General features: G+C 46.2%; 1 protein-coding gene across 1 annotated transcript in view; it reads right to left on the bottom strand.

The window, feature by feature from the left end:
* Positions 1 to 22345, bottom strand: part of LOC119390438 (E3 ubiquitin-protein ligase TRIM37-like) — a 68313-nt gene that overhangs the window by 6614 nt on the left and 39354 nt on the right. Inside the window, 8 exon segments of the mRNA XM_037658060.2 lie at positions 661 to 779; positions 5513 to 5651; positions 9936 to 10091; positions 11606 to 11913; positions 12888 to 12988; positions 14858 to 14961; positions 19811 to 19979; positions 19981 to 20039. Of these exon segments, the coding sequence (XP_037513988.1) occupies positions 661 to 779; positions 5513 to 5651; positions 9936 to 10091; positions 11606 to 11913; positions 12888 to 12988; positions 14858 to 14961; positions 19811 to 19979; positions 19981 to 20039 (1155 nt within the window).

Here is a 22345-nt window from a genome sequence, read left to right as displayed (position 1 = left end):
ATTGCAGGCATTCACCAAGCAAGTCGTATCAGTTGCTATTAATTTAAGTTTGTATCCAGATAACATTTTTAAAATCTAGAACGTCAAATCCGTTCGTGATCACTGTTAAAATGGTGCATCTTGATTATTATTAAAGGCAAACCATGAATCAATTGAAACGGTAGATTAGACACCTGGAGCTCCTTTTAGCCAATGCTCCTTTCATTCAGGAGATGACTTGCAGAAAAAAAAAAAAACTAACTTAAGGGGCAGCACAGTTCTCCCAGCATTTTACATGTATGCATGGATCACACACCACAGTATTGTACATTAGTAAAAAGTTTCCTTTCACAACATATAATTGCAAAAGCCTTGCATTTGCACAAGTACACTAAGCCATGTACTACTGGAGTTACAAACAAGAACCAGAATGACAACTGGAAACAGCGTTCGGATGACACACAGAATAGAAGTGACAAAGCAGGGCTCCCTGTCTCATCACGTCTATTCTGTGTCCTGTACTAGCGCTGCTTTCAAGTTTCAGTACTTACCAATGAACCCGCATCAACACAGCATTTAAGAACCTGAATCATTAAAGCGCCACAATCTGAAAATAACTTTCGATGATGAAGGTCCCAAGCAAAAATAGAAGTGAAGAAACAGACATTGTGCGGTGCTTACCAGCTATTCCCTGAGTAGACACTCGAGCGGTTCCTGAAGCAGCAGCGACATCTCCATGCGATCCCCTCCTGTCCTTGGCTTGCTTTGGCTCTGGATTTGACTGTCTTGGTAAGACATCACTACAAAGAGAGGGCCAGGGCACAGAGACCCATCAGAGTGAACCAGGAAATGTGAAATGGGGGACAACAAGCGTGAACCTGCCAGCCATCCTTGACTTCTAGAAAGCCATCGCCTAAGCCGCTATAAAATTTTGGTTCGTAGTTGGATTGCAGCTGAGCAGCATTGCTGGGTGGCACTGATCATACAACACTACTTGAATTGAACATGGAATTTGAATACAAACGCTCACATCAATATCAAAAACTCGCTAATATCCACAATGTTTAAGAATTGCAAGTGAGCGATCCAAGTGGTGATGGTGACTCATGCCGAGAGTAGTCGCCAGCAAAATGTAAAGAAATGCATATGTGGCAATTTGAACAATATACAGTGCTATCAAGGATGCTCAACAAATAGCGAAAAAAAAAAAGAACATTTTTGGCATGTGAAACTGACACAATGGTAACTATTAACAGCAAATACTGAAATCTTTGCACCTTAGTTTTAGTAACTTTGGACTGAAATAATTGTGCCTTTTTGTGGTGGTCAACTCAACCCACTGCTTCTTCCGATTTCCTAGCCCAGCAGTGGGAAACCTTCCACCGACTTCATCGATAGACACTGTCTGCTACAGCACGACACGTAATTTTGGCAGCATTCACTAATAACTAACAAATAATTTCGAGGGATGGGCGAATATTCGGGCGCTTCGAATATTCGAACGAATATTAAAGCATTCGAATTCGCTTCGATACAAACTTAATTCGAAATGAACGAATACATGTATATATTTGACCGCACATAACCCCCTGTAAAGCTGGTTTCACTGCAGCGTCGAGTTGCTGTGCCGTGAAACCACCCATCCAGGGGACATCTGCACTGCCGCGAAGCCACACTTCAAGGTTAAATGTACATATTTTTTAAGTTTAAAAGTGTGTTATATGGGCTTATATGCGCTAAGTACAGCAATTTTTAAATTGTAAGGTATTGCACCACTTATAACTTGCACACTACTGCTATTCAAATCTTGATACTATTCAAGGCTGCTTCCACTTCATTTCAAACCAAAAAGGTGACATTCACTCATACCTAGTTCCAATCCTTAAAAATATTGTGCAAGGGTCTTGACAAAAATGCTCATTTTTCTTAATAAAATGTGGTAAATACTATTCGAACTATTCGATTCGAAATTATTAGACCAAGTCACTATTCGCTTCGGATTTGCTTCGAACCTCAAATTTGCTATTCGCCCATCCCCAATAATTTCTCATCGCTGCTGCATCTTGACATTACTGAATGACACTCGCATTACTGAATGATACCATCCTGTACAACATACAGGATGGCATCCGCATGTCATGGAAGAGCATGTAAGCAGTGGGAACATGCCAGACTTGACATCTGTTGCGCTGCAATCAAACGTGGAGTTCCTCCTTGCCTGGCCATGCATTATGGCACCCCTCGCAGCTGCTGTCATAGCTTTAACATATTTCTTTCCTCAAGTACAGCAGACTATCCTTAAACGGAACCTGGAGGGACCAGGAAAATGTGTTCCGTTTAATGGGAGTTCCGTTTACTGAGACATCAACAGAGATGCATATAAGAAAATATGAAAGCAATCATAATAGAAGAGGCAGCTGTACCATTCAAGCAGCGATTCCATTTAAGTAGGGGTGTGCGAATATTCGAAATTTCGAATATTTTTCTAATAGTGTTTGCTATTCGATTCGATTCACACTGGAATATTACTATTCGAACTATTCGAACTTCCCAAAAACAAATACAGTCAACGTCTGACTGATGATGATGACAAACTTTATTTATGTACAGGCAAAGCTCCTGTGGATTGCCCCGTAGGGGCCTTGCTGATGGTCGGGGCCCTTAGTCCAGGGCTCCGCTGGCTCTTGCCATCCGCTCTGCTCTCTGAACGAGCCTGATCTGGTCGTCGAGGGCCGGGCTGGACAGCAGTGCCTCCCATTGCTCACATGAGGTGTTCATGTTGTGGTGTTCGAGGTCATGTAGTGTGCACTCCCATGTAATGTGGTACAGGGTTGGTGTGGCCCCGCACCATGGGCATTCATCCCTGTAAGATGTGGGGTGCATGCGGTGTAGTGTGTGTAGGTTTTTGTAGGTTCCGGTTTGGAGTCTACGCCATGCAGTGGCCTCCTTCGTCGCAAGCTTTTGATGAAGTGGTGGATACCGTAGGCGTCGCCCTCTGTGGTAATTCAGTATTGTGGCATACTGGAGGTCAACTGGCTCCGGGTCCGCTGCAGTCTACGTAAGGAGCGCTCGGTTGTGTACGAAGCCTCGAGCTGCTCGGTCGGCGTGCAGGTTACCCGTGATGCCAGAGTGGCCTGGTATTCATATGACGGTCTGTATGTAGGAGTCGTCCTTACCTTCCCTTAGTATTTGTGCAAGGACATGTGCCGCAGGCACATGTCCTTGCACAAATACCAAGGGCCCCCTTCAGATTTTTAATATGCTTCACCTCATTACACTCTCGTATTGCGGCAAAGCTGCCTTTCAAGCTCCGTTACGGCCAAACTTTGCCAAGACACAGTCAATGTCCGATTGAAAATAGAAGTGGTCCCTAGATTTTCAATATGCTTCACCTCATTACACCCCGGTATTGCACCCTGGTATTGCGGCAAAGCTGCCTTTCAAGCTCCGCTACGGTCGCAAGTGTATTACCTAAAGAAAACGCTGGTTCCAACATGGAGACGAAAGATGTGGCAGAGGTGGGGGCTCAATTAATGCTGTTTTGGACCTGAAATTTGGGCAGGAAGTCCAAAAAATTGGATGCTGAAGCTTTTTACCATCCAAAATTTCAGATGTTATTACAGTCGAACCTCGATATATCGAACGGCACGGCGATCGCGAAATAGTTCGATATATCCAGAATTCGATATAAAAAATCACGTAAAAAATGCGTCAAGAACTTGTGGAAAACAACCAACGAACCAATCGTGGTGCAGTAAATACTCACTTGAAGATTCAAACAAAGTATTTATTGTGTTGGCTTAAAATACTGAAAAAGAGTAGCCTGCTTTTTGTTGGCAATGGCGTGTTTGACGACTGCGTCCTCAACATAGTCCAGGCGATCCACAAGTGAAAGGCCGGTGCCTTCAATCGCGCTGCAGTGGCGGCGCGCAAGGGCCAAAGCGGCTACGACCTCAGCTGATGTCGGGAGCGGGGCACCATCAGCGCTTGCGGGATCCACCTCGGCAGCGTCTTCATTCGGCTGCTCAGCGGTAGCTTCGGCGACGATCTCTACATCCGTTAGCTCCGCCGTTGTACCAGTGCTGTCGTCACCTCCAACGAAGTCTTCGATGCACATGCTTTGCGGCTCCGCACCAACAAAGCTCTCCAGCTTGCTCCACGTTTCGGCGAGCTCGCTTTCTTCATCTGCGCATGCCAACTCAGCTTCCTCGGATTCTTCCACTGATGCTTCGTCAGTGCGTCCACCGAAGCCCGCATGCCGAAAGCAGTTGGCTATCGTCGACTGCTTGACGTTTTCCCACGACGCCTTGAGCCCAAAAGATCGATCTTCAGATCTTGGCCCATCCGGAGTCTTACAAGCAAAATGTCGATCAGCCGACGCTTGTAGATAGACTTAAATGTGCGGATAATGCCCTGGTCCAACGGTTGGAGCTTCGAAGTGGTGTTGGGCGGCAGAAATACCACTTCGACGTTGCTCAGCTGGGCATCGGTGTGGTGTGCCGTGCAGTTATCGACGATAAGGCATACCTTCCGTCCCCGACGCACCAGGTCCGAATCCCACGCCTTCAGCCTGGATTGCTTCCAGTTTTGCTGCAAAAGTCAGGGTCGTCCGTTTCTTCGCGTCTGCAGCCATCGCTACACACACCACAACGCGCAGCAGGCCTAACACACGAGCACAACAACGACCGATGCGACGGATGCCTGGCGATACTATCAAGGAGGAGCTGGTGCAACAAGTGCAGTGCGTCATTGCTGCAAGGCTGCGGCGTGCGTATGCCGCTACGTTCAAGTGGCGCACTCGGCGCCATCGATGTGTGCAGCAGTCGTAAACGCCCACCGCGCTACCGCTATTTTCGAGAGTTGCGGGAAAGCTCGCCGCCTGTCAACGGAGTGCGGGCGGTTTGGGGTGGCCGAGTTCGATATATCCATTATACGTCAAACTTCGTTCGAAATAAAAAATTAAAAATGCATGCGATTTCCCACGTGATATAGGAACCGTTCGATATAGGCACTAATTCGATATGTCCGTGTTCGATATATCGAGGTTTGACTGTATATATCGATGTCTACGAGGCAGATTTGGAACTCCGGAATTGAAGGGAGCACAACGCCACATCAGTAGGGCTTCCACAGAAGATGAAAGAGGAGAAGAGGCTGAGGAAATGGCATGTTTGCCTACCACATGTAAAGTGTTGTCGGCAACACTTTCGTTGCACCAAATCATGTACATAATACAATTCGGCCTCCATATTGCGCTTCAACCTAGCGAAAAGAAACACTTTCATGTTGCTATCTCATAAGAATATGCTTAGGAATCCTCTCTTTTTTTTTCTGCAATTCGCTTCGAAGCACTCGGAAAATATTCTAGAAATATTTGAAAAATATTCTATTCGCACTCACACTTCAATATTCGAATTCGCTTCGCACCCAAAATTTTGCTATTCGCACAGCTCTACATTTAAGAGATTTCCATTTACCGAGAGTTTACAGTAGCTCTATCTCCACGCCCAAAGGAATACGTAGTTCAGCATACCTGACACAAGCAAGCAGCTGTTGTGGCGAAGTCACGCGAGGTAGCTCGGCAAACGACTCGTCAGGAACAGCAAACAGTTCCTGGCTGTTGTTCAGCAACTCTGAGATGGGCTCCAGCTCAGACGAGTAGTTGGTGGCCACTGCAAGAAGTGCACAGTAGTAATAGAAGTTTTAGCATCTAGGCTTGGCAGAGAACTCATGTGAGCACAACACTTTCGTCTCTGCCGAGTACAGCTGAGCATGACTACTTGATAAGTACTCATGCAGAGCCGAAGGTTGTGGGTTCATGCCCCACCGATGCAAAGGTGCTTCCTTGTCCAACACCTTTTTCATTTCCATTTATGTCATCATCACTACACCACAGTGACAAACAATGAAATGATGTCACCTATGCTTCCTTTGGCTTCGTTGTCTGCTGGATTGACGAAGTTGTTTCTAACAAAGAAACAAGCCCGTGGAACGATTCCCCTTCTTCCGTTCCTTCATAAGTCAGTGTAATGACAAATTCATTGCCGTGTCATCATCGAACCATTACCATTGCTTCGTGAATTCGCCCAAGATCACAAACAGCATTCGGAGTCGACTCAACCCACACAATCTATCCTCTAAGAACTACAAACTACTGGAACTATAGGAATCTCCATTTAGGGGAGGTCTTGAAACTTTCTTTTAAGTTTTATATCAATTGAGATGCTAACTCGTTGAGTTTATGTATATTTGCGTGAAGATTTCAAATATGAAATTATTTCTCTAGTGCAATGTGTAGTTTTTAAAATGTCATACATTCCATGTGCTTTTTAGGAGCAAAATTTTCCTAAACTGAGAGTTACAAAGTAAATCAGCATACAGTCGAGCCCGACTATATCGAACCCGTTTATATCAAATTATTCCGTATATAGAACAATTTCTAAACACTGTAAATTTACATTGAGAATATATAGCAAAAGTTACTGTTACATCGAATGAAAATAGCAACGACAACCGATATATCAAACTCCATGTGCCTCAAAAGTGCCCCAGCAAGTTGGCTTTCCCTCGCGGTGGCGGGGAAAACTGCCGGCGCTACCCTAGAAAAAGTGGTTTAGACCCGGCTGTGCACGGCCGAACACCCCTCTGCACAAAATGATCCTGGCCTGCTCGCAGCGCTTACAGCCAATCAGAGGCTGTCGTGCTTTCTCCGAGGCGCGGAGGCGGTAGAAGTGAGTGCCATTTTTTCTTTCTTTATGCTTGTGTGCCTGCTGCTGCCTGTTTTCCTCGAGTCCTCATTCAGCGTGGTCCGTGCTGGTGGTGTTGCCTGTTGGTGCTCTGTGAACTTTATTGGCGCGCTGTCGTCATGGCTTGTGCAAAGAGGCAGAATTTGCCGTTTGCCGCGAAACTCGAAATCATAAATCGGGTCGAGCACGGTGAAAAGAAGTCCGACATCGCCGCCGCGTACAAAATTCCAAGGAGCACCTTGAGAACTATCCTGAAGAACAAGGCAGACATCAGGGCCAAGTCGGACAAAAGGCCAGGTGCCCGTGGCACCCGACGTGTGCGCACTGCTGTGTACAAAGATGGTGAAGCGGCCGTTTACAAATGGTTTGTGGACGTTCGGTCGCGAAACATCCCGGTGTGCGGCCCTATGATCGAGCAGAAAGCCAAGGACCTTGCTTTCCTGCTTGGCAGGAACGATTTCCAAGGCGGTTCAGGCTGGCTCCAATGGTTCAAAGAACGGCACGACATCGTTGGCAAAGCTGTTACAAGTGAAAGCAGAGCGGCGGACCTGGACAGCGTAGACAAATGGCTCGAGGAAAACTGGCGAGATATCGCAGCAAGATATCAAGCCCAAGATATCTTCAATGCGGATGAAACCGCTCCATTTTGGCAAATGTTGCCAAACAAGACACTTGCGTGTCGTGGCGACAAGACTTGCGGCGGCAAGGCAAACAAAGCTCGTGTGTCCGTGCTGTTGGCAGCTAATTTAGACGGATCGAAAAAGCTTCGACCTCTGGTTATCGGGAAAAGCACGGCAGCGCGGTGTTTTCGAAATGCGCTGTCGCTTCCAGTTACCTACCGAGCAAACTCAAAAGCGTGGATGACCGGGGAGCTTTTCGGCAGGTGGCTATCGTCGTGGAATGATGATTTGGTAGGCGAAAATCGCAAGGTGTGCCTGCTCGTGGACAATTGTTTATCGCAACACTGCAGTACGACCTTCAGCAACATCCAGCTGTGTTTTTTGCCCCCAAACACTACGTCTGTACTGCAACCACTGGATCAAGGCGTTATAAGCGCACTGAAAGCCGGCTATCGGAAGCGCCTGGTGGAGAGGCTGCTGCAGAACCTTCGTGTCGGCAGGGAGCTTAAGATCGACTTGCTCGGAGCTCTTTCTATGTTGAGTAGATCGTGGGCAGATGTCACGAAGGAGACGATCCAGAACTGCTTTAGGCATGCCGGCTTCCGCATGCCTGGTGATGACACCCCAAATTCCGATGACAGCACTGAAGACACCGCAGGTGTTTCCGCCGAAGTTTGGAGCGAGCTGGCAGAGTTCCCGGGAGCTATTGACGGGTCGACATTCGACGAGTTCGTCAGTGCGGACGATGATGTCGCCATCATGGGTGAGCTACAAGATGAGGACTACGTTGCAGACGTCGTGCCGACCACGAGCCAAAGCGACAGCAACACTGAAATTGACGATGGCCCATTGCCTACATCCTCCGAAGTGATTAGTGCACTTGCGTTGGTCCGGCGCTATTGCGTGAATGTGGAAGGTTGCGGCCTCAGCTGCTCCGACTCGTTGGACAACGTGGAGGCGTGCGTGCTGTCGCAGGCAGCGAAGTCGTTGACACAGCAGAAAATCCAGGACTGGACCAACACAAGTGCACTAATCACTTCGGAGGATGTAGGCAATGGGCCATCGTCAATTTCCTTATTGCTGTCGCTTTGGCTTGTGGTCGGCACGACGTCTGCAACGTAGTCCTCATCTTGTAGTTCACCCATGATGGCGACATCATCGTCCGCACTGACGAACTCGTCGAATGTCGATCCGTCGATAGCTCCCGGGAACTCTGCCAGCTCGCGAGTTTCGCGGCGAACGGCAAATTCTGCCTCTTTGCACAAGCCAGGACGACAGCGCGCCAATAAAGTTCACAGAGCACCAACAGGCAACACCACCAGCACGGACCACGCTGAATGAGGACTCGAGGAAAACAGGCAGCAGCAGGCACACAATCATAAAGAAAGAAAAAATGGCGCTCACTTCTACCGCCTCCGCGCCTCGAAGAAAGCACGATGGCCTCTGATTGGCTGTAAGCGCTGCGAGCGGGCCAGGATCATTTCTTGCAGGGGGGTGTTTGCCCGTGCACAACCGGGTCTAAACCACTTTTTCTAGGGTGGCGCCGGCAGTTTTCCCCGCCACCGGGAGGGAAAGCCAACTTGCTGGGGCACTTTTGAGGCACATGGAGCATATCGGTTGTCGTTGCTATTTTCATTCGATGTAACAGTAACTTTTGCTATATATTCTCAATGTAAATTTACAGTGCTTAGAAATTGTTCGATATACGGGATAATTTGATATAAACGGGTTCGATATAGTCGGGCTCGACTGTATCACAATAATCTTGAATAAGAACTGTATGCACAAAATTAAGAATGCATGTTCTAAACCCATTTGAACAAAAGTTACGGTACGTCGAACATTCGAGAGTGAGTCTATGTCAAGCTGGGATTTCAGTGGAAATGGAAATCACGCTGCCAAATGACATGTACTGACAAAAACAAAAGAACACATTCTAGTTAGCCCCTAACTCAGTGGTTCTCAGCCATGGATGTCTTGGGACCCCTTCTGGGCCAGAGGAAGTGATGAGGGACCCCTTGCAGTGAGAGAAAAGAGGGGGAGGGTCATAAATTAACACAACAATAAAAGGCAATAGGTGCCTTTTATTTCGCCCTGGCAAAGAATGGTCAAACTGAAGTGCTATGCCAATTCAATCTCAACAGCTTGTCAATGAGTTGTGCGGTCTTGAGCCACATTAAACCTGTTTCCAGCTGTGTTTGCTCTTCAAATATGCAAGCCTAGAAAAAGTATGCTCGTGTGCAGGTGTCGTAGAAAACTGCAACAAAAGCTTTACAACCATCTCGTGAAGAAGGAAAAACATGTCAGCTCCGCCGCAATGCAAAGGTGATATGCGGTGAAGCATACAAAAAAACAATCAGAAGTGGCCACTGCAATTGGACATAGTGTGCCTCAAAAAAACATGTTCTTTTTTTATTTTTCAAGGATAGGTTTCTCACAAGCCCCCAGAAATGGCTTCGTGGACCCCCCAGGTGTCCACAGATCCCCGTTTGCGAACCATTGCCCTAACTTGTTCGTCTTTCAATTATCGATGACTGTCCCATAATAAAACACCGCATCAACAGCAGAGGAGGTCAGTGCACAAGCTCACCCGACTTCTCCGGGGGGCTGTCTTCCACCAGTGGGGCTGCTGCCTGGCTCTCGCATGACGAAGGCCCCGGCTCCGAGGCTGACCGGCTGTGCCCGCTCTTGGACAGCAATGACAGCAGAAGCAGGTGCCGACAACCCTCTCGAGATCGCCGCTTGCCTGAACACACACACACACACACATGATCATGGAACGATCTTGGTCTGTCATGTGTTGCTAGTAGGGGTGTGCAAATATTCGAAATTTCGAATATTTTTCGAATAGTGCTTGCTATTCGATTCGATTCGCACTGGAATTTTACTATTCGAACTTCCCAAAAACAAATACAGTCACCGTCCAACTGAAAATGACCCCTTCAGATTTTTAATATGCTTCACCTCATTGCACTCTCGTATTGCGGCAAAGCTGTGTCTCAAGCTCTGCTACGGTCGAACTTTGCCAAGAGACAGTCAACGTTATTTGGAAGTGGTCCCTAGATTTTCAATATGCTTCACCTCATCACACCCCGGTATTGCGGCAAAGCTGCCTTTCAAGCGCTGCTACGGTCGCAAATGTATTAACTCAAGAAAACGCTGGTTCCAACATGGAGATGAAAGATGTGGCGGAGGTTGGGGCTCAATTAATGCTGTTTTGAACCTGAAATTTGGGCGGGAAGTCCGAAAAATTAGAAGCCGCAGCTTTTCAGCATCCAATGTTCTTATATATCAACGTCTACAAGGCAGATTTGGAACTCCGGACTTGAAGGGAGCACACCCTTGTCTGCCACATCAGTTGGGCTTCCACAGAAGTTGAAAGAGGAGGAGAGGCTGAGGAAATGGCATCTTTGCCTATCACATGTAAAGTGTTGTCGGCAACACTTTGGTTGCACCAAATCATGTACATAAATATAATCCGGCCTCTACATTGCCTCATTCTTGATAAGACAACTACGAAACACCACCCCGCCCAGGCACGTAGGCGAGGGGGGGGGCCCGGGGGGCCCGGGCCCCCCCCGAAATTCGTCCGGCCTTCTATATTCCCGGGCAACTTTTGTTTTATTTTTGCCATGGAAATACTTTCTTTCGAACAATTAGGCCTTGGGCCCCCCCCGAAAAAAAATCCTGGCTACGTGCCTGACCCCGCCAGTGCTTCATCAACCTAGCGAAAAGAAACACTTTCATGTTGCTATCTCATAACAATATGCTTAGAACCCTCTCTAACTTTTGTTTCTGCAATTTCGCTTCGAAGTATTCGAAAAATATTCTAGAAATATTCGAGAAATATTAGAAAAATATTTGATTCGATTCGCACTCGCACTTCAATATTCGAATTCGCTTCGCATCCAAAATTTTGCTATTCGCACAGCTCTAGTTGCTAGTTTGTCTTTGCAGTCTGAAGCGTTCTAAAACTTGAACTTGTGTGGCCAGCATGCACGTGACTGACCTCGACAGTGAAACCTATAGTGAGTGAACTCAATGGTTGAAGCCTTGATGGCCACTATACAATGCCGGATGAGTCGCAAACAGTTTTTTCCTTGCCAAAGGCACCCATTTACTGCGTGCTCTCGCAGTGCTTCCCATGGTTCCAATGTACGCTGGCTTTGCTGAGATGCCTACTCAACTAAACATCAAGCCCTTCGTACCCCCCCATTTCTTTTTTTATTTCTTTGATTATTCTTAGCAGCAACCACTCACCCTTAGAGGCTCCCTTACGGTTCCAGCTCGAACGGCACTGGTGCAGCGGCGTTGCAGCGGCTGCCACACCCCGGCGGTCTTGCAGCTCGAGCAGGCGCAAGAGCACAGACTCGTCGTCTTCCTCACGGGATGCAGCAGCCGACGAGCAGCCCTCCCGGCTAGGGTCGGCCATGGATCCGGCTGCGGATCCACTGCTGCCCGTGGCACCAAGATTCCACCAGTGACAGCAGCTGCCACTGGCACCACTGCTTCCGCCACTGGCACTGTGTCGGGAGCCATGCTGATGTTCTACATCTCGATCGCCGGACCTGGGAGGAGCGACGGCTTGGGTTAACCGATGGCAACGGATTGGATACCAAGGCATGGGAAACGCCGCCAGGGGCAGCAGAGGGTTAGGTGAGGTAGTGAGATCAAGATGCAAGCATAAAATGGTGTCGGCTCATGCGAGACAGGGTAAATTTTATCTTTGAGACGAACCACCGTCCTTCAGTGGACATAAAATAGGACGATGATGATAATCATTTTCGTGTCTCTACATTAATTTGAAATTCAGTTAATTCAGCTATTTTTTTTCTCCAGCCCGGTTAAATGAACAGGGTCTGCAATGTTCACCTGTAAATTTAACCAGCATGCGTGTTTAACACAGTCAGTAATCTTGGAATGGTTCTGGTCACAAAGGTGTTTTCTCGCAGAAGCTGCTGACATGGCTTGGCTGTAGTTACTCGTCAGAACTGACAGGGCAGCAGAGCGATAAACCACTATCTGTCATACATCTCGTGCATACGTGTGCACTGTTACTGCAATGCAATAACGTAGTCTTGCCCACACAAAACTGCCCCTTCCTCACAGAAATGTTTCCAGATTAGTGGGTTGGTTTGAGGGGTTCAGCGTCGCGAAGTGACTCGGGCTTTGAGAGACACTGTAGGGGAGGACTTCGGATAATTTCGACTACTTGTAGTTCTTTAACGTGCACCGACGTTGCACAGTACACTGGTCTCTAGCATTTCGCCTTCACTGAAATGCGAGCGACAAGTGCGGGTGGGATCAAATCCGCATCTTTCGAGTCAGCAGCTAAGCACCGTTAACCACTGGGCCACCATGGCAGCTACGTCATTCTTTTCAAGCTTGCCAACTGTCTTTTTTTGTATCTTAGAAACATAATTTACACATACTTTTCAGGTTAGCATTCCCTTAACCATTCTCTCTCTTTCTATCTTGGATGATCCTTAGAGGCATGCTGGCAGGCATCACATCAGAGTAAGTCAATGCAGCAGCCACTCACATGGTCTCCTCGTCAATGTCGTTTTCATCCAAGGTGGAACCGACGCCTGATCCTCCCTGAAGCCTAGTGACCCTGCCATCCACCTCACCTTCACTGGCACACTGCGAGAAGGGGCAAATATTGTCAGTGAAAAACCTTTTCTAATCTCATGATGTACCAGTTCCGAGCAATTAAATTGAGGCAGGATACCTACACAATGAGAGTCTGGTTTATTGAACCTGTGATGGTCTTCCAATGTACAGTTACTGATGGATTTCTGAGACCTGCTTGAATATGCAGACTCACTTGAAGCATCACCGACAATGACCAATGTATAGCGGTGCACGGACTTGTACATGTTACAGAAAAGAAAGTAACAACCATTTACAACTGCTAGTGCCATTACTTCAGTCAGTAAAGTAGCCAATTACTGTTACTAATCGCTACCCCATGAAATCAACCGAGGGATTACTGCAATGTAATTATTTACATCTACGTTACTTTCCCCTCAATTTTTATTACCACTGTAAAAATACAGCAACTAGAATGAGCAGAACAGCACTAGAAGAGAAACTTGGGCTAGTTGGTGATTCATCATTGTGAAGGAAAAAACAGCGCTACAAATGGACGAGGACTAAGGAAGAAAACAGACCTCGTCCATTTGTAGTGCTGTTTTTTTTCCTTCACAATGAGCAGAACAGCCTATTTTATTCTATCCTCTGCAGGCCTTCCCACCTCGTTATAGTCACTTGTTATCACTTCGCACATTGTTGCCATCACTTCAGAATCTTGGTTGGTCAAACGATCGATAACAAAACTGCTGTGAGACATGTTCGATTACAGACAATTACATGTAATTTGTTACATAAAAGTGTGGACACAACTTATATATCAGATGCTGCATAGGTTATCGAGCTTTTCACAGACTGCTGCCCTTGCCTAATGTCACAAAAACATGGAAGTTCTGAACGACGTTACTGCAATTCAGGCTGTCATACCGTACGTTGAACTGTTGAGGTGACTGATCCTTTATCTTTCCACGTGTTATATGGCTGCTGCAAGCACAGTCCTGCCATCTCGGTGCAAAAAAAGCAACTTTGGTCATCGCCTCCCAACAAATCCTTGTTGAATAGGCCTAGCAAGCAGCACTGGCACACCACCGCAAGAACTTCGTCCCTTACATGTTGGTATCCACAACCTCCATCGGAGGCTGGGTGTGAGATCACGAGCAAGGGCTTGAATAACAACTGCACATGTGAAAAACAGTTTCACGCCACATAAAATCAGCCTGCGACTACCGTAAATGCCTAGCAAGCTTACGTGAAAACTTATTGGATGCAATACCGTAAGACCGCATGTATGTAAGGCCTATAATAAAGCTCGACTTAGATTACCAAGCACGTAAAATGCGTTTTGTAAAGGTGATGGGAATCTCAAACAGCATGAACATGGTGGGAAAGCTTAGGGAGGGCGCCGTTAACGTGAGCTTGTCAGCCAATCAGATGAGGTTGCCTAACTACAAGGGCAGTAGAACCTAGTCAGCCGCTAGCTATTGCGCGATTCTGTATAGCAGGTGTGTAGCCATTAGCCTGCCTCGCAAGCCTGTTTTCCAGAAGGCTGTCCAAGGCTAAGACATTTCAGCCTTTTTGAAAAAGATAATAGTTTTAATTAAGCAGTTCGCCAGCAGTTCAATAATGGCTGTTTCTCTTTCCTTCCTTTACCTTTTTATTTTCCAGTCATTTCAGTACCCTGCCCTCCCCATATGAGAAAATGTTAACAGCAATGATAAGCCCCACAAGCTCAACAATACAAAGCTGCATCCATTCAGGTACACAGATTGCAGTTGCCACATCTGCTCACGGGGACTATTTGACTAAATGCAAGCAAGAGTAGCCACAGAGATGTCTAATAAGCAAAAGTAACTGCTGAGGTACACTAGTGGTAAAAGTGCACATGCGAGGTAGCAGTGTCAATGCCAATACAAGGCCCACCTCGCTGCTCTCGGTGCCCGAAGAGTCGGCATCGCACGAGTCTCCGAGGCCACGCGATGCCCACCGTTGCCTGCTACACACCGATTTGGAACGGCAAGAGACGTCTGCAAAGCGATCAGAAACAATCACGTCTCAACACTTCAGCAGCGAGCCATTAACGATCGCATCACAGTTATGATCCAGCTGTTACCTTTTATATCATTTGTCACACACTCTGTTGAGCGTGTAAGAGAATGCCAGCTAGACAAGACTTCTTCAGTACTGGAAATTCATGCACATATGGGATTGGGTGAAATGGCAAAATTAAAAAATCTTCCAGGACAAGGTGGCATCAGCTAGCACATCATGGGGTGGTGAGACTTTGCTGGAAGCAGAATTCTTCAATCATACGAGTTGTGAAACTGTTCTGAAACCTACACATCCCTATAGACAAATTTAGACAGTAAACTGACGTGCCATCCGAGAGCAACAGCAGAAAACACACCACATCACTGCAGTCTTCGCTGTCATTGCACAAGTTACTGTGGCAATTATGAGAACAAGTACTTTACAGAGAGGTCGGAGAGTTTAATGGCCACAGTGCCACAGTATCATCTGCAACGTGCAAGCCACAAACTAAACACACTGCTCGCTTGCGACCCTTTGCAACGCAGAGCACACAAAAATGCCATCCATTAGCTCGTTTTAACACCTACAGATGGCGCCACAACCAGCAGGCCACCACAATTTTGGCCAAAGGCATGTCCGGATTTGGATACATGGAGCCTATGGGGAGTTATGCAACTTGCATGGTTGAAAAAGTCTGGCTGGAACAGGCATTTATCTTGGTGTAGACATACAACAGGCTGACAGCATACGACGATGACGACAACATGCGTCAATCTATTTCTCAATGCAAAAAAGTGCAGTGCCTTTATGAACAAGTAGTGACATCAACTTTACGCATGTTGCGTTTTCTACGTCCACGTGTGGTTATTGACCCCCTAGTAACGATTCCTTACTGATAACGCAACGAAAGGACAAATGAATATCTGTAATGTTGATCAGTATGACTAGTATGGAGCGCAATTCAAAATGGGTGCCAAGCCCACCAATTTGCAGCGCTGCCACACGGTCACTTCACATGGTCACGTCCCAAAAGGGCCCCATCTGATCATGTGGCCACACAAAACAGTGACACGAGTTTCAACTGACTGCTAGGCCGACTGAGAGCAGTCTGCTATGCGTGCACGTGTAGTCCTGTCTTCGTCACCACCATCGTCATCAGTGTCTACAAGTGATGAAGAAAACACTGAAGAATTGGGAATTGCTGCGATTTGTGATGTCGTGAATCATTTTCACTTCAATCCTCTGCAAAGCAGCGATTCTGAAATCGACGCTGGTCCGAGCAGCAACGAGGAGGCACCTCGAGACGCACGCTCGGGCCATGCTGGCTGGTGAGAACACAAAACAGAAAAAAATGTTGCGGACAGGACAGGTGCTCTTATTCTGTCCACAAAAATAAGCAGTCCGGTGGTTAGCAAACACAAACAATTTATTCAACACAAATGGTCGGTCGTCTTAAAGGTGAAATACGCCCACACTACTTGGAATTCCATTCGCGTCTGCCGATTCTTCCATTACACTGGGCTCACTCACCCATTCACCCCTCCCCCCCCCCCCTCCCCGCCTCCCCCACACACACACGCTATCGACGCTCCGCGCGTCTCATCCCCAGCCAGGTGTCCGTGCTCGCGCGTCTCACCTGTGTCACCATCAAACTCCGAAGAACAGCACAGTCTTTGGATGTTCAAGGCCAACGTTCAATGAATCGCAGAGACGCGTGCAGAGACGTGAATTGCATGCGCAGTTCTTGCTGGAAGCTTTTATAACCAACCTTTGGAGCTCTCCATGACAAATACATCCCTTCTTGTGGTACTTGAAACGCCACTGGTGTAAGTCGCGCACAAATGTTTCACAACATGCTGGCACGTAATGCTGTTGAAATCGTCCCTCCGCATTATCACATGCTGACGAGCACACGACAAATCATTTGAGGCAGTGCGGCAAATACACAGTATCCGAGTACAATGAACCCAGACAACCCAAGTGACAGTGCTGCCAGGCATCGCCGCCAGTCGGTACCAGGATGACAACACAGACTGTTGACGTTATTGTTACTAGCGCATCGTCATTCAATGCCTGGGGCGCGGCCTAGGGGGCCCGCTGAACGCGTCATAGTGCTGTTGATGTTGCAAAGAACATCCCATTGAGCCTTTGTACACTTTTTGCCCTCGAAATAAAATAACTAGGGGTGTGCGAATATTCGAAATTTCGAATATTTTTCGAATAGTGTTTGCTATTCGATTCGATTCGCACTGGAATTTTACTATTCACACTATTGAAACTTCCCAAAAACAAATACAGTCAACGTCCGACTGAAAGTGCCCCCTTCAGATTTTTAATATGCTTCACCTCATTACACTCTCGTATAGCGGCAAAGCTGCCTTTCAAGCTCCGTTACGGCCGAACATAGCCAAGACACAGTCAACGTCCGATTAGAAATGGTCCCTAGATTTTTATTATGCTTCACCTCATCACAACCTTGCATTGCGGCAAAGCTGCCTTTCAAGCTCCGCTACGGTCTCAACTGTATTAACTCAAGAAAACGCTGGTTCCAACATGGGGATGAAAGATGTGGCAGAGGTGGGGGCTCAATTAATGCTGTTTCGGACCTAAAATTTGGGCAGGAATTCCGAAAAATTGGACGCCGAAGCTTTTTACCATCCAAAATTTCAGATGTTATTATATATTGATGTCTACGAGGCAGATTTGGAACTCCGGACTTGAAGGGAGCACACCCTTGTCGGCCACATCAGTTGGGCTTCCACAGAAGTTGAAAGAAGAGGAGAGGCTGAGGAAATGGCATCTTTGCCTATCACGTGTAAAGTGTTGTAAATCCCATATGAGCCTGTTTGTTTTTATTTATTTCATTTTTCTTATTTCGCACGATAGTAGTTACGGACACCGGCGGCGGCAGCGGACAACCATCCAGCTGTTGTGATTTGATAAAAGCTTTCGCTGTAAAATCAGGCTTCACCACATTTCAAAAGAAATCAACCGGAAGAAAATTCGGCAGATCCCACGCGTTGTGGGAATCTGTTTCATGCGAAGCAGTCAGCGAGTACTGCTATGCTGTATTTTATGACTTTGACCCAACGTTACGAGGTGGATCAACGTGTTTTTGTAAGTGTAGTAGCTGTGTGCACATCGTGGACTTACCAGGCACATCAACACTGGCGTTTAAACGGTAACTTTGAGGTGCAACGTAACGTCAGCCCTCACGTTAGAACACACACGTCAGTATTATCGAAACTAAGTGCACATTATGGTGCAACCATGTGGATATCATACGTAACTTTCGTTAATGTATTCCTCTGGGTCGAGCAATGCTTCAATATAGCGTGCTGAAACATAGGAATATAAATGTAATGTTTATTACACTGCTATAAAAGCGGAGCCAACACTGGAACCGCAGACGTTAATCTGACGCCTGTGTCGTAGGAGTACATACGTACTGTGCATTGCTTTCTTGCAAAATTAGATAGCCAGCACCACAACCACACTTGACGTTGCACAGACATTACGCCTGCATAGGCTGTTTTTACAAACCAGTCTGTATACCCGACGTACCTTTGTGGTAGAATACTTGATTGCCACGCAGAATGCTTGGGTTAGATTCCTGCTGTGATCTTAATATTTATTCTTTCCATTCGTCGGGTCAACGCTGCCGATGTCGGTTTTTCTTAACGCTCTCGCATTTAAAGTACCAATGTCTGTTCTCGCGGTTCCTGGGTAGATATAAACTGTCAATCACATGTGGCGCATACCCGTACACCACGGCCAGTGGTAAACGGCTATGTGCCACACGTGTCTGGAGGAAAGGGTTTGACGACCTACGCGACAGAATTTTCCCGTTATTCATGTCATGATATGACAGCCATATCCGTCCAATCCTCTTACCCTCCCATGCCGATTTTGATCTGCACCAAGTAAAGGAGGCGATCATGAGAGCACATCGGCGTAGGTGGCTAGGCAGATAGATTCGTAGATGAAAACGCTGAATGTGCCAAAGGTTCGCTAAGAAATGCCTCGCATTTAAAACTCCCAGAGCGGAGTAAGAACACGGCTGACAATTAAGGACTGTTATTTTGAAAAAAATTATAGACGAGTGTAAACAAGAGCTGCAGCAAGCTAGTCAATTAATCTGCTTTCGTATCTCTTCTTTTGCTGTGCTTACTTTTTAAGGGTGCGAGTTTCATATGGTTAGTTTCGTGATTGTCTGCATTATGCGTAAACCAGAGCAGCAGCAAACAGGTCAACTAGTTTGCTTTTGTATCTTTTCTTTTGCTGTGTTTGGTTTTTAAGGACGCGTGCTTCATAGGTTAGTTTCGTGATTGTGTGCATTATGATGCATTTTGAAGTTATTTTGGATTTGTTGCTTTTATCGATTCACGTATAAACCACATTGTATATTCTTCTTTTTTCTTTTGTGTAAAAGCCGGGGGTGAATAAAATTTTATGTACCACTTATTAACTCCTCCATGTGCTTCATTTCGGCAATGCTGGAAGCGAATTCTACGTGTTATCAGGCACGCTTCAGCCCATGTATTATGGTGGAAAAAACTGCCTTCTTCAATCCTGCAGGACAACAAAAAAAAAAATCGCCCAAATAAGTGACACTAACTATCCAGTTCTCACGCTGAAACGCCCCCACGGAAGCTCACAATTACGCTGTCCGCGCTCAAGCTGCGCTGCCTCTTGCCCGGAGCAAAATGGCTGCCAACCGGTTTCCCAGGCTTCACCCGCTCGCGTGGGCGCGTATAGAGGACCTCCACTCCAGAAGTTTTTTTTAAACCTCCTTGATTGCAACTCATATTGGGCACGACTGTCCATGTCAACTAAATTACTAACCTTTCTGTGGGCCAGACTGCAAAAGCTCTGCTGTGAGCGTGTCCACAGATGCGGCCAGGTTGGCTGCAATCTGCTGCTCCAGGCTGCCACTGCTGCTGCTGGCAGCTGTGGCCCCGAGGGAGGTGCTCTGCTGTCGCTGGGGGCTCGCAGGCAGGAGATCCGATTGGGGGCGAGTCCGGCTCCACCGTCCGACTCGGACCAGCACACTCGGCTGTGCTGCCCGGCTGTTCTACTCGTTGGCAACAAGGAGAAACGCGATGGACATACACTCAAACCTCGTTATAACAGTCACACTTGCCACAAAAATAACTTCGTTAATCCGAAAATTCGTTATAAACGCTTATTTTTAACACTGTATTTCTGACAAGACTATTCTTCATTTACTTCGTTATAACCGATAATTCGTTATATCCGTGTTCGTTATATCGAGGTTAGAGTGTAAACAATATGCCAGTGGTGCGAAACCCAAAGAAACATCTACTTTTCATTTTTTTTCTTTCGTCCAACAAAATGAACATTCAGTGCTTACACAACTTTTACCTAAATATTATGACAGAACTGTCATAACAACGCTGTCTATCAACAAGTTGATAGACAGCGCTGTGTCCTGTGTGTTTCAGTGTCCCGTCTTTTGCGCTGTTCTGTCACAATGTTCATGAACCAACTAGCCCACCTAAGAACCCTTGTGTTTTACCTAAAAGTCAGAAACTAGGGTGCACTGCAAATACACCAATAGCACTAGCACTGTCACTGACTGCATCATTTCGAGCACGTGAGGTTTTCATTAAAAATGCAGTAGTATTTTTAATGATAACTGCTAGGAATACAGTCACTTTCGCGAGACTTCTGCGCAAATACCACTGGACGTGCTGGCACCTATGAGCAACGCCATTCTTTGCACAGTTCCAACGACACATCCGACTGCAGATGGCAACATCTCTCGTGCTAGTCACACAAAATCTCACCAAGCTACAGTCTGTGCCAGCCGTGAGCTTAGTCTCTACTTGGCTGATAATGGTCCTGTGGTAACGACGACTGCTGATGGCTTCCCTGTTGCCACAGATTAGTCTACACTTTCAGGACAGGTCTTGAAATGGTAAGCTACTACCCTTTTGCGATACACTGAAACCTCGTTATTACAAAGTCGCATTTGACACCGAAATAACTTCGCTATGTCCGAAAATTTGTTATAAGCGTACATTCAAACCACTACAGCTATTACCAAGGCAATTCATTTACTTTGTTATAACCGATAATTCGTTATATCCGTGTTCGTTGTATCGAGGTTTGAGTGTAAGTAAATTGCACAGAGTGTGACAATATGCGATGAAAAATAAAAAAAGCCTCGCGTGAGCTTCTTCAGTGATTTATTGTCCGTGTGCAAAAATCAGGCAGAACACCAAAAGTTAGCTTCACCGCTAGCCAAACAGTGGCTTACTGCACTAGCCTTGCAATACTACTGCAGCCTGAGATACTACATCAGTCATTCTCCTCTAACAGTGCTTTTAAGAGCGGGACGTCGCACGATAAACATCTCATTTGTCATTCTCCGTTCCTGCTCTAATTCAACAAACAATGCAGGCTGCCTGGCAAAAAAAATCTTTACTCAAAACCCAAACTCAATAAGCCGGGAATGCTTTTCTTGCGTGTTGCCTGTAAGTGACGGTCATCCATCAAGGTTTGGATTGAGAGGCCACATAGAATGAGGGAAGATGCAATGTTCTCAACAAGCAGCTGTGTTCTATGACAACCCCGTCCTATGAATCAACAAGCCTCGAATATTAACAGCCACGACATCAATTTCTGAGAGCATGCAAATGTTTTTATTACCAATTTTTTTAATGCGATGCGAGTTGCAGCGCTACGTATGGCAAGCACACAAGATCCCTCTTTTATCGTCCCTGCAATACCTTTTAATTTGGTGAATAGGAAAACAGGTCATTCTGCATTCAAGTACATAAATAGTAAGGATGGACGAATAGTAAATTTGAGGTTCGAAGCGAATCCGAAGCGAATAGTGATTTGGTCGAATTATTTCGAACCGAATAGTTCGAATACTACTCACCACATATTATTAAGAAAAATTAGCATTTTCATCATGACCCTTGCACAATATTTTTAAGAATTGGAACTAAGTATGAGTGAATGTAACTTTTTTGATTTGAAATGAAGCGGAAGAAACCTCGAATAGTACAAAAAATTTGAATAGCAGTAGGGTGCAAGTTGTAAGTGGTACAATACGCTACAATTTAAAAATTACTAGACTTAGCGCATATAAGCCCATATAACACACTTTTAAACTTAAAAAAAAATATATATATATGTACATTTAACCTTGAAGTGTGGCTTCGTGGCAGTGCACATTTCCCCTGGATGGGTGGTTTCACGGCACAGCAATCAGAAGCTGCAGTGAAACCATCTTTACAGGGAGTTATGTGCGGTGAAATATATACATATATTCGTTCATTTCGAATACTTCAAAATTTCGAATAATCTAAATCCGTATCGAAGCGAATTCTAATACTTTAGTATTCG

The sequence above is a fragment of the Rhipicephalus sanguineus genome, chromosome 4, assembly GCF_013339695.2.
Source record: "Rhipicephalus sanguineus isolate Rsan-2018 chromosome 4, BIME_Rsan_1.4, whole genome shotgun sequence".
NCBI classification, from domain to species: domain Eukaryota; kingdom Metazoa; phylum Arthropoda; class Arachnida; order Ixodida; family Ixodidae; genus Rhipicephalus; species Rhipicephalus sanguineus.
The sequence above is the reverse complement of the archived record's forward strand: the minus strand, read 5'-3'. Positions and strand labels throughout refer to the sequence as shown.